The following is a 13,683-nucleotide window of genomic DNA, read 5'->3' as shown; positions in this document are numbered from 1 at the left end:
TCTGTCTCCATAGTAGGGTGGTTGAATGGAGACTCTTCTGTGTTTCGTCCTTTCTGCTTATTGTCTAAAGATACCAGTTAAACACCTACCTGTTACAAAGCAGTTAATAGCAGAACGCCTGGAGAAAGTATAAAGATTAGTTAGAAGAGTGCAGATCAAAAGAGGCCGCAGTGGCAGAGATTCCCAGAGAAGAAAGCGCGTTAAGAAATGCGAAGCAAGAAGCTATATCAAAGGAAGTTTCAAAGAGTGAACCGTCTCTGAAAAACTTAAATAAAATGGACGAAACAGTACAGAAGAAAATGGAAGTAGCTACTAAACTGATGAAAGATGCTCAGACAAGATTATCTTCTGTACTATCAAAAAAGGACATGATTGACGTTAGTGTTGCCCAGGCAATGATCCAGACCGCATTCTTGAAGATGATTGAACTACAGAAAATTCAAGACGAGCAGAACAAAGAGAAACGGAAGATAGCAAATAAGCATATTCAGGCACTGAAGAAAATGAAAGTAAAACTGATAGTTTTACTGTTGTCTATATTTCCTTAGATGCAATAAGTTCTGTGTGCAATTGTGTATTTAGATACTTAACAAACCAACTCTTTGTATCATGTTTGATTTTTTTTTTTTTTTTTTTTGTTGTTGTTAATTTTGTATTGATTTTTACAACTTACGTATTTTATTTGAAAAAAAAGAAGGTTTTTTACATTTTACTTTTGCTTATGGTCGTCACTTAGTATTGGTGAGCTACGTACGAAAACACCAAGAAACTCGTATAAAATTTTGCAACGAGATAATTACCAATTTAGTTATATTTAGTGTAGAATGTATGTTCATATAACAATTGGTATAATTTCCATGTGATTTTTTTTTTTATTTATTTCTACGTATTGGATAATTGAAATGTTCCTTTTTTACAGCTTTACGAAACCTCCTATATTTTTTCGTCGTGATTCCCTATATATTTTGTCGTTATTATTGGAAAGCCTGATGTAATGAAAATATTACTCCAAATCATATTTATTTTTCCCCTATCTAAATTAAGTATGGATTTCCCTTTATGGATGTAATATGATTCTTTGATTTTTCGTTCCGTTGCTGTTTTTGCTTTCTCAATTAAACATGACTCTGCGATGTTATGGTTATAATCTGTAAGATGCGTTGCCAGACCAGACAACTGTTGCGGGTTCCGAAATTTCGAAGTACGAATATGTTCACTTATTCTAGTGCAAATATTCCTTTTTGTTTGACCTATATACACTTTATCATACTGACATTTCACCCGATAGACGCCTCTGCTTTGTAGAGGGTAGTAAAAATGCCTTAAAATTTGTTATGTATCTGTGTATGGATTTAGAAGGAAGTTCTGAAATTTTGATGTTGTGTCTATGTAGAATCATCTTAATTTTTGCCGAGAAATGTGGAACCAGAGGAACACCAATCCATTTGTCAGCTGCGGCATCTGTTGCTGGTTGATGGTGGTTGCCGACGATCTCCTGTTGTACCTGTTTGTACCATTTTAATAATAAAGATTTTTGGAAACCATTTTCCTGTCCAATATCTAATATTGGATTTCCTTATTTGGATCCTCAGGGAGGTCCAAAAGTAAAAGAGCTCTCCTAAAAGTTTTTTTTTTTTTTTTTTTTCTCGAGACATTTAATTTCTGAAGTCATGAATGTGATGATTTCATATTGATATGTTTTGTACCAGCAGAAGATTTGCGATATACCGAAGTGACAAACTTATTACATGTCTTTTAATGGTAATGTTGTAACCATTTCAATTCGAGGTCTCTGTTTGGGCGGACATTTATTTGTAACCACTCCGTGTTCGAGTCGCTGTTCGTGGTTCATGGTCCTACCAATAAGTATTTTCCTGATACCTGAACTTACCTGGATAGGACGATGAAGGACCTCTCCAAGAAGAGTTACAAATTGCTTCCAAATCGCTCGTCGGTCTCAATGATGAGACGAGCATTAGGCACCGAGAGGTTCGGGTATCTTGTCTCGAAAACCTCACGGACGATCAGACGGTCATCCAGACCATAACGCACACAAACATCACTCACACAAACAACGAAAACACACTGGATTAAATAACACTATACTTATTTATTAGAATACTATTATATAAAAAAATAACGAAGAGAAATGAACACAACACTATGGATAATAATTTTCATCACTAAAATCGCACTTTGCCTTTTTAATGCACTGTAGCCCTTTAAATATATAAAATTATAATGCAGATTTCACTACAAATGCTTCTCTCACACCATTGACGCACTTGGGGGATTAGCTCTGGGGAAAAGTTGTCGGGACAATTCCACGTATGAATCCAGTTGCTGCGCCAAACAATCCTGAAGCGTTAAGATGCGTCTTCAGCAAATTAAAAAAGAAAGTAGAATGCTGATGTTGGAGGACGCGTATATAACTGACATGTACGCACAAGGTCTGCGAACCTGGGACTTCACTAGTTGGGGGCTAGCCGTAAGAAAACGTCCTTCGCCGGCTAATAGCTTATGCCCCTTAACACAAAATCATACTTGATTCCCGACGCAACGTGCGTGGTGGCTGCATACAATATCGGAGTCAAACTCCCTGAGCACCAAAGCTCAAGGTACGGGCTGCAATGGTCGACTGAAGAGTGTTGACAATTCATTCCAAAAACCACTCAGTTAAAGCACCTGTATGCACATACAAACAGAATATAGAAAATAATTTATGTTAATTTTAGTCAACTGCCCACAATGCACGAGACACTGCGATAACTCGGGCGTGAGAAAGTACAGATAAGGAACTGCAAAGCAACGCAACCAGCGTCACTCTGGTCACTTGAATACCTTGTTCTGGTTTAGTCTGCTCTAATCTATTGCAATGTTTCATAAGCGATTAAAGAAAGCACTTTATTCAGTTCCCAAGAACTATAGAATATATACTGTGCATATAATAAGTCAGGCAGAAACACTGAAATGGTTCGTCACTAACTGAAATGTTCTCACCAAAAGCAATATTTAAATATATATATATATATGAAAAAGCGATGAAAGACTTCTTTGTCCAATTGTGTGGGAAAGAAGCAATTCCCACCGAAGAAAGAACTTATATGCGTCGCAGAATAAAGTACAATTCGAAAATAATAATCACTGTCTTTACGAAATATACAGAGCGTCCACAAAAAAATACTTCTATAACCTGGTAGCGGTTATAATGTCAAGAATGTTAAGAGCACCATTTTCTTCAAGTTCCATCGTAAATTTTATTCTAGGATGCATCTGATTAAACTTGTCAAACAAATTATTTAATTCCGGAGGGTCCTTGTACAAAATCAAAGTATCATCAGAATATCGAAAATATCTAATACAAGGAAATTTTGAAAGAATGTTGGTTTTAAACATGTCCAGTACCAAGTTGGAAAGTATTGGAGAAAGAGTATCCATAGCCAATCCATTCTCGTGTCGAAAGATAGTGTCTTCAAATTAAAAAACATTTTTCTCAGGCAAAAAGCTATTAATTAAGAGATGAATTGGATTTCGTATGGGTTTACTTTTAATTTAAGTAAATTAAGTTCCACTGCGTGTAAAGCTAGGTCTAGTAATATTGATGGCTGCATCTCCACAACGTCAAAAGATGCCAAATGGATAGAATCTGCAACAACAAAGAAATTCAAACATGTTTTTAATTCCAAACTGTTTTAACAGTGTATCTAATTGGAATATTATATGACACAAGTTTGTTGTGCAGCCATTTTGAAAGTAAATACGTAGGGAGATGAAAACTAGCTATTATGAGTCTCAGTGGAACATTAGGTTTATGTATTTTTGGTAGACCATATATGATAGGTAAGTCTGGATCATGAATTTTCAATTTTGTTTTAATTTCATCAGGAATTAGGAGAACTATTAATCAACCGATTGATTTCTGTTATCAAGGAATTCAATGGGTTACACTTACATCTAGTAAAACGAGATTTTTGGGTACATTCGTATATTTTATCCCTGTATTGTTGCTTTGATATTATTACTTATCAAAATCTGACAAATGGATTGGTGTTCCACATTTCTCGGTAAAAATTAAGAAGATTCTGCAAAGACATAACATCAAAATTTCAGAAATTCCTTCTAAATCCATAGACAGATACATAACAAATTTTAAGACAATTTTTACTGACTCTCTACCAATCAGCGGCGTCTATCGGGTGAAATGGCAGTATCATAAAGTGTATATAGGTCAAAGAAAAAGGAATATTTGCACTAGAATAATTCAACATATTTGTACTTTGAAATCTCGGAACCCGCAACAATTGTCTGGTCTAACAACGCATCTTAGAGATTATAACCATAACATCGCAGAGTCATGTTTAATTGAGAAAGCAAAAACAGCAACGGAACGAAAAATCAAAGAATCATATTACACCCATAAAGGGAAATCCATACTTAATTTAGATAGGGAAAAAATAAATATGATTTGGAGTAATCTTTTCGCTACTTACTTTCGCTATCTGGAAAGCAAGAAAAGAAAACAGTGAACAGCAGTGTACAATGATATTCCTAGTACAGCCTATTCCCATGTATTTAATTTATGTTTTTTACAATTTCTTAATCGTTTTCGAATTTTAAGCAAACTGATGAAGGAAGAAGGTTCTTCCGAAAGCGCTGCTTGTTACATATATAAAAAAACTATACTTTTTTTTTTTGGGGGGGGGGACATTAGCCTTTTTGCTTGTTTCTCATTATACTTCGTTCAGTTTATCATAAGTTATTTGTCTTTATTGTTTTAGGTAATGAGGGCACAGGAAAAACTACTATAGCAAAGATGGTATGCCATACACTAGCGGAGTCTCCTTATTTCGTGTATTATGACCAGATTGACTGTAAAAACTTGAAAGGTAAGTAAGTACTTACTACAAACGTAAGAACTTTGCATAACTGCTGATATAATGTACCTTTTATTAAACAGTACAAGAAAAGTAAGCACGTTATAACAAGTTACAGTCTGATCATGTTAAAAACCATCGCAGAAAATTAAATAAAATATTGAAATATATTTTTAAGATAAGTGGCTTTAAAAGAAAGGCAAATGCTGAAGCGATAGAACGTATTGCGGCGGGAGAAACAGATCTTCCCATCTTGACGAAGAAATTTCAAAATAGTGGAAAAATATAGTTTAAACTCCTAATTTATCAGTGAGTAGTTTGGTTTTCCATTTTCAAGCAAGAAAAACAAATAAAAAAAATAACAACGATCATTCATCACAAATTTTTAATTATTTCGTAATTCAGGGTTTTGTCATACAAGCACGTATGTTGGTCGTGTATCTTAATTTTCCTTCATTAGCTTTAAACCAAGCTGTATTCATTCACCGTTTAAATAAGTAAATTTCATAATTAATATAAAATACTTTTTATCTGTAATAAAAGTGTGAGTCAAAGATCTTTATTCGTTTGATTTAATTTCGTTCTAAGTAGTCATTAAAAAAAAAGAAAAAAAAAAGACTTAAAATCTGAATAAAATATGTGCATCACTTTTTTTGTAATGAGTATAGTAATAAGTTTGTCACTACTTGCACTACCTACTTTATACGCTTTTTAAACTTACGAATGCTTCATTTATATTTTTTCACTAATCTAGCTGTTTATAATTGACCTTTGAATGTCTTTTTTTTTTTTTTTCTGTAACTAATCTCTTCTGACTTTTACTTACTTGATATGTGTCAGGATGGTAGGTATTGTATCCTGTATTTTGAAGACCATTAATAAGGATTTTGTACAAGAAGATATTATGACTTACAAGTATAAATGAAAACAAATAAACCAACTTCAAAGTTCGCAGAAATCACAAAAATCATGATTAAGGGTGTGAGATTTCGCGGTAGGTTAAAAGAGACATTGAATTGCATATTTTATAGCTTGAATTCTTAATTAGGTTAACTAAAATATTTTTTAACTCATTAAATTAGTTTACAAACTGTCACAAATTTCGCAGAAAATTTTCTCTGATTTAAATTGTGAACCCTTCTTCTTAAATATGTTTAGCTATTTTTTATCTTGGGTTACTTATGAGCTTTTCTTCTTTATTTCTCTCCTTATGAAAGATCCAAACAAGGAAAAGTGGACCATTTATCTTGATACGCCAGTGTATCTTTTAAACTAATAAACAAAGAAAGTTTAAAATTTGAAACATACAAACATCGGTAGAAGGAGATTGACATACTTTGCGATGCCAGTAGTTTAACAGTGTGGGAACCTAACATAAATTTACGTGTTTTCAAATGGCACCGCAAAGTATTTATTTATCTCCGTTGTTTCCTGGAAAAATAAAACCATTCAATAGAAATTTGCAATCAGTATACTTACAACTTGAATCAAATGTCAGACCGGTTAATATGTTCATCTTTAGTTCATATGTTATAGAGTTCAGTTCCTGCCGATAGCTTCCATCATGGCAAAATGTTTAGCGTTCTCGCCTCGGTCCCGATTTCTAATGGGAGTATGGTTCAGACGCACGTTTCGATGTGTGTGTGTGTGGGGGGGGGGGGGGGTGAAAAGAGCATTAAACTACAAACAAAAATCTCCTTCGGGACATACAAGTCGAAGTGGGTACATGAGATGTAAGCTGTAAAAAACAAAAGACAAAAATTCAATGTATTCAGATTGATGAAACTACTTTAATTATTGTTATTCATCCAGGATTATTATTATTATTATTATTATTATTATTATTATTATTATTATTTTGGTTTTGTTTTTAACTTGATATTTTACGTATTCTGATATCTGCTTTTTATTTTCTACCGTTACTCAAAGAACTAAATTCTTCACGTTTTAAATATAATTGTATTACTTATTTCCTCTCTCAATAGTTTTCTAGTAGCGTGTAATGCCAGTGTAGAAACAGTAATTATAATAACAGTAGTTTCAACTTGTATACTTCGCTTGTAGTTAGACTTTGAAAGAAAAAAAAAACACTTCTTTTGGAAAAATAAGCTTTTTTTTTAAAAAAAAAAATCAATTACCACTTTTTCTTTCATACAGTAGATTGCACAACTAAAGAATAGACTTTACAGCATACAGTATTTGTGAGTCCCAGGCCTGATCTGGAGTCGGCTATCATAATTGTTTGGTGTCATTGTCTGGTTTGCGTACAAGTTTGTCATGCAACCCATTTTCGAGGGGTTTTCTTCGAGGGTGCAAAACTTCGAACTTTCAGCACAGAAGATAATAATATTTCGTAGACCGAAATAAATCTAGAAGCACAAAGGATACCTCATTTTATTTATTTATTCATTGGCGTTAAAGGTATTCATCTATGTCATTCATTCTTAGTTCAACCTTTTTTCTTCAAGGCTAATTGTGATTTAAAGAGCCTTATGTAGCATTGTTTTCAAACTTTAAAAAAATGATTAGCTACTTTTAGTATATTGTAAGATCTGAACAATAGCAGGAGTCAGTATAGAAGGAACTGAGTTTTTTATGTTTGTTTTAGTCCACGGCATATGTAGCTAACTCAGGTTCATACTTAAATTATAGAATACACAAATGTGCGTTGAATTTTGTGGAACAAAATATGACTTTCAGTAGGGGAAAAAATGAAATCTTTAAATTAAAACTTAACGGTTAAACGTTCCACGGTTATGCCGGCTAGGCTAAAGAAGACGATGATAATGAGAAATGAAGGAAATGTAGAGTGAAGAAAGTGGTAGGAAACGGAAAAACCCCGAGGAAACCCACACATACGGTGTTTGTCCACCACAAAGTTCACTTGGCACGAGCATGAGATCGAACCAAGAACCCCATGCACCAGAGGTGAACGTTCAACCACTGAGCAACCGCGGCCCTTGACTTTCAGTAGAGTTAACACCTTTGAATATTTAGACTGAAATATTTAGTTTTGACATATCATAAAACTAAAAAACCTTCGTTGAAATGGGAGAATTCCTCTGTCCATAATTTTTATTTATTTATTTAATTTTAACTATAGAATGATCCATTCTTGAAAACTTCCAAGTTTATCTTTTTTCTAGAATACAATAATTAAATTTTTCGTGTTATGTGAAAACTACAGGTGGAACAGATTATTGTTTCTCCTCAATTTTAGAAGATTCCCAAAGTTTTCCAATCAAGAGAAAAACTTCCCAAAATCCTGTTTTCTCCCAGCTTTTACGTATGTAAGTGCGATATCCATGTATATTCCTGTATTAATTCTCATTATGGATATATAAGGGTACAACGAATAAAGAAAATAGTAGCTTAGTGTATAATATACTTTTTCTTGAGAATGGTATAATAATCATAAATATGCTTTATAAATGTTATTTTCATTTTTAAGGAAAGAAATCAGAAATGATAGAAAAGAAGTTATCCGAAGTTCTTGCTGCCTGTGTGTATTACCAGCCTTCAGTTTTGTTTCTTGATGATTTACATTGTATAGCAGGAATACCGTCCTCACCAGAACAAGAAGTTTCTGCAGAAGCCACGTATTACAGAAAGTAAGTTGAGTGGGAAGACCATGTTATAACGCAATACAAACATCTGTTTTCTGACCCTTGTGCGGGATTCCTTAGTTTATTTGCAGGGCCTGTATATTTACAATAGACAAAATCTTATTTAAAGGTTTTCTTAGATTCACGTTTAATAATAATATACCGTCTCTTTTCAGCAGTGATGCCATGTGACACGTAGACCTACAGTTTAAGGGAAATCCGAACTACCATAATGAAAAAGTGAAATGAAATCTTTGAGTTTAACGTCCAACGATTATGCCTGTTAGGCTAAGGGAGACGATCATTAAACTGAATGATGATGGAGGAATTGGTGAAATGAGAAAATGGGAGGAAACGGGAGTACCCAAGAAGACCCACGAGCACAATGTTGTCCACCACAAACTTACTTGGCCGGGGATCGAATTAAGGACCCAACACCAGAGGTACCGTCCAGCATGTCCGCTCACCACCATAATGTGTTAAAATTTCAGTGCTCTTCCACCGGCAATCGTACCCGGGGCCACGTGCACCAAAGGCGCAAACGCTTACAACTAACCAGCGGGAGGAGCAGTAGTAGAAGTACAGGGTGCGGCACGTAAAACCGGCCCGTAAAGTGAACACATAAAATGAAATGTAATGTATTGAATATGATTAACTGCAACACATAAATGAAATGTAATGTATTGAATATGACTACTCACCTTCACAGCAGCCTTCACAGCAGGTGCTGAAAGTGTCCTCCGCCCACTTTAACACACATGTGAGCACGATTGAGGAGATTCATATATACCCTTGTCAGTTCTTGTGTTGTAATGCTATTGGTGACATCCTGGATCCTGGTCTTGAGTTCTTCAATTGTGTGTGGATTTGTTTCGTATACTCTTCCCTTTAACAGTCCCCATAAATAAAAGTCATCCGTGGACAAGTCTGGTGACCGAGGAGGCCACAAGCCTTTGCTGATTGTCCTCTCTGGTGTAAACATCTCATCCACAAGGGACAATGATGCAGCTGATGTGTGGCATGTTGCACCGTCCTGCTGAAAGTAACATAACTGACGCTCCTCTTCGGTCAAGTGTGTATAAAACTCCTCCAGGATTCTCATATACACGTCACTGTTCACTGTCGTCTCAAAGAATATGTTCCCAATAACGCGTGTGGCGGAAATGGCACACCAAACACCAATCTTCTTATCATGCAAGGGTACCTGGTGGATTGCGTGTGGATTTTCTGTCGATCAATACCGGTTGTTTTGGGAATTTACGTACCCAGACAGGTGGAACCACGCCTCGTCACTCATGATGAGCATTAGTGGATCCAAGAAACCACTGGCAACATTGCTCAACAGCCATGAACAGAAATGCACCCTCTTCTGCAGGTCAGGCTCCTTCAGTTCTTGCACAACACTTATCCGGTACGGTTTTAACTTCAGTCCCCTTAAAACACGTCTGCAACTTCTCTCACTCGCATGAACCTGTTGACTCAATCTCCTGGTTGACTTTCGAGGACTTCATGCCATTATCTCCTCCACCTGCATCTTTAATTCAGGTGTGCAGACAGATGGTCGTCTGTTCCTTGGAGCATTTTGAACCGATCCTGTACGCCAACATTTTTCAATCAATTCCTGAATGGTGCTTTTTGCTGGCACAGAACGTCCTGGAAATTTCTCCCGAAACAAATTCTTTGTTTTCACAAAAGATCCAGTGAGAATGAACCCTTCAACAATGGCAACACGCTCGGGTATCGAATACGGCATTATCACACACTGACACTCACCCGACTTAACACAACGAGGCCTTTTTCTCAACTGGTTTCGACAAGTTTCACTGGCTGCGGCTGCACGTGACTGCTGCAGGTCACGTAAGTCGACCCGACCTCGACACGCCATCTCTTGGTAGGCAGGTAGATTATTTAAGTGTTGCCAAAAACACAATATACCAGAATATTACGACGGGCCGGTTTTACGTGCCGCACCCTGTAGAAGAATACCTATAATTGTACGATACAGGTAAATGTCTCAGTGATATTGCATTGAAAAAAATCGAGAGAATACTCAATTGCTCGGAGTCTTTCACCTTTATTAATAATTTGTGTCCTTTAGCAGATAGAGCATAGGTTTGATGTGTTTCAACTATAAATTGCAAGATTTCATAATCGTTGACCATACAATCATGTTACTTCTTTGGTTTGGATTTTAACATAGCCTCTAAACATTTCTCACATGGAATCAAGCTTGTGTCTCCCGCGCTGAAGGCGCGTATGCTAACCATATAGCTACGAAGGAGCTCTAACAATTATTGTAGTGTGATCTCGACAGTTACGTTTACTAGAGAGTAACAATAATGTTTCTTAACATTTTCCACGATAAGTAAACCAAGGCTATAGTTGGATTTTGAGATAGGGTTGGAGTGAATTAAAAAAAAAAAAAAATAGTTTTAATCAACTAGATACCTTGTTTAAAAAAATGAAAAATGTGATTAAACAGCAGATTCGTTTTTTATACTTAATTTAGTAAAATGGAAATGATATTGAATTTCAAGGAATGAAAATATGCCTCTGGAGCAAGGATGAAACCTGGGTCTTCTACGTATTGCCATATACAGCGCGAGGCAGCTAAAAGTACCACCTGAAATAGCGAAGAAACACTAGCGATGTAGGGTTTGCGAGAAACAAGAATAGCAGTAGGGACTCGTAAAATGGAGGTATGGGGTGGTTCGAAAAAGAGCAACAAATGGGGCATCTGGAGAAAAGTTATATTTTGTTCAATGGAACGATATACATTAACATACATAATATAAAAGAGCACACACAGAGAAACACAACACCGTTGGTCCCATGTGCGTACTGCACATAGGAACGAAGAGATGATCATGTAAATAGGTGTAAATAAAATAACAAGTGGCCTACTTGACCGTCAGTAAGTACCGCGGCATGTAAAGCGTCTCAGGTGCCTGACAGAACTGTCTTGACGCAGAGCAAGTTTTGATTGCAGAGCCACGAGATCGTGTTAGTTCATAACAGGTAGTGGTAGTGGTAAGGGCGAAGAGTATGGTGTTTACGAATATAGAAAATGCGGACATGATCCTGATTTATGGGGAATGCCGAAAAAATGCCTCAGAAGCCTACCGTGTGTACGCAGAGAGATATCCGGACAGACGACAGCCATCTCGACGTCTATTCGGTAAGTTATTATTAGTAAATTAAGAGAAACCGGAAGTGTAACACCACGACAACGTGTGCGGAACAAGCCAATTACAGGTGAGACAGGTGCAAGAAATGTTCTCGCCGCTGTTGCTGTGAATCCGCACATTAGCTCCCGTGAAATTGCCAGGGATGGTGGGATGAGTCAGCGAAGTGTATTACGCATTCTGCACATACACAAGTTTCACCCATATCATATCTTTCTCCATCAGGAACTGCATGGGAATGATTTTGTGGACCGTGTTCAGTTTTGCATATGAATGTTACGACACGACGCACCAGATTTGTCACGTATCCTGTTCACCGACGAGGCAACTTTTACCAATCATGGAAATGTCAACCTAAGGAACATGCACTATTGGTCTGTAACAAATCCACATTGGCTTCACCAGGTGGAACGCCAGCTCCCATGGAGTGTGAACGTGTGGTGTGGTATGATGGGTGAATATCTCATTGGCCCTTTTTTCATACAAGGGACACTGAATGGTGACCGATACATACAGTTTTTACAACGTGAACTGCCTGTACTATTAGAGGACATACCACTTCAGACAAGGAGGGAAATGTGGTACCAACATGACGTATGCCCAGCTCACAGTACACGACGCGCTACATCACGTGTGGAAAATCGGTGGATTGGACGTGCCAGGCCTGTCAAATGGCCGGCTCGTTCCCCAGATTTGAAACCGTTAGACATTTTCCTGGGGTGAATACTGAAGGACATTGTCTACTTGGATGTGCCAACAACACCAGAGGATATGCAACACCGCATTACTGTCGCCTGTAGGGACATTCCCTCTGCGATGCTACATTCTGTGCAACGATCTTTGCATGGGCGCCTCGATGCCTATATCGCAGCTGACGACTATCATGTTGAACATACACTTTGACAGGTTTTCGCTTATTACAAAGTGGTTCTGCCACATACTGTAATGTCCATTGTCATTATGCTGTAACACTGTCACATAAATGGTGCTGACGATGTCTCTATTTTTTCTTCCCTGTTATCACGCCTTTTCTTCATCTTGTCCGATTTGTTCTGACAGCTCATACATACATGCCTTGGTACTGACGGTCAAGTGGGCAACTTGTTATTTTGTTTACACCTATTTACATGGCCTATGTGCAGTACACACATGGGACCAACGGCGTTGTGTTTCATTGCGTGTGCTCTTTTATATTATGCATGTTAATGTATATCGTTCCATTTAACAAAATATAACCTTGCTCCAGATGCCCCATTTGTCGCTCTTTTTTGAACCACCCCATACCTCCATTTTACGAGCCCCTACTGCAATTATTGTTTCTTGCAAACCCTACATCGCTAGTGTTTCTAGTCTCTTCGCTATTTCAGGTGGCAGTTTTAGCTGCCTCACGCTGTATATTCATTCTCTATATTCCGGGTGTTCCTTCAATCACAATAAATGTCAGTTACGGTGCATACCAAGTAATTTAAATCATAAATCACAATTACAAAAGTAAAAGTAAACGGTAGTTTGGGAAGGACTGAATAGCGTAGTGGGCAACATACCTGCACACAGTGGTCGAAATAGCAAAAAAGGAGAACAAAACCCCTAAAATGAATTTTGTCACCGGAATGAACGGCTATAGTTTTTTAGTATGTTAATGTCCACTCTATATAGAACAGACTTGTGTTTCATCCTAGCATCATTCGTTCATGAAGAAAACACCTGTCGAAAGTGAATGATTGGCCGTCCTTGTAAAACTACTTTTCGTGTGGGGTGGTATGACGGAATTGTTACTCGCAAGTATGTTGATAGTTATGAAATTTTAAATACTGATATTGTTGATCAGAACAATAGCAATCCACTAAAGTCAATAGCAGGCCTCTGAGGCAGTTTATATACGCACTGGGAGCATTATTACAACACTCGGAACACATTGAAGTTGCTGCTTACCAAAGATATTCTATCAATCAATCTCGAGATGATGGCTGCTAGTATAGACCATCGCACAACGTCCCAGTTTCCATTTCAGCAAACTTC

At 36.9% G+C, this 13,683-nt stretch overlaps 1 protein-coding gene across 3 annotated transcripts in view; it reads left to right on the top strand.

The window, feature by feature from the left end:
• Pex1 (peroxisomal biogenesis factor 1) overlaps positions 1–13,683 on the top strand; it is a 171,058-nt gene that overhangs the window by 63,704 nt on the left and 93,671 nt on the right. For all 3 annotated transcript variants that reach the window (XM_081769054.1, XM_081769052.1, XM_081769055.1), the window contains exons 8-9: positions 4,779–4,886; positions 8,326–8,485. In XM_081769054.1, coding sequence (XP_081625180.1) covers positions 4,779–4,886; positions 8,326–8,485 — 268 coding nt within the window. The remainder of the gene's footprint in view (positions 1–4,778; positions 4,887–8,325; positions 8,486–13,683) is intronic.

The sequence above is a fragment of the Thermobia domestica genome, chromosome 8, assembly GCF_964235325.1.
Source record: "Thermobia domestica chromosome 8, izTheDome1.hap1.1, whole genome shotgun sequence".
Taxonomy (NCBI): Eukaryota; Metazoa; Arthropoda; class Insecta; order Zygentoma; family Lepismatidae; genus Thermobia; species Thermobia domestica.
Note: the sequence above shows the minus strand (reverse complement) of the source record. Positions and strands in the feature narration are given on the sequence as shown.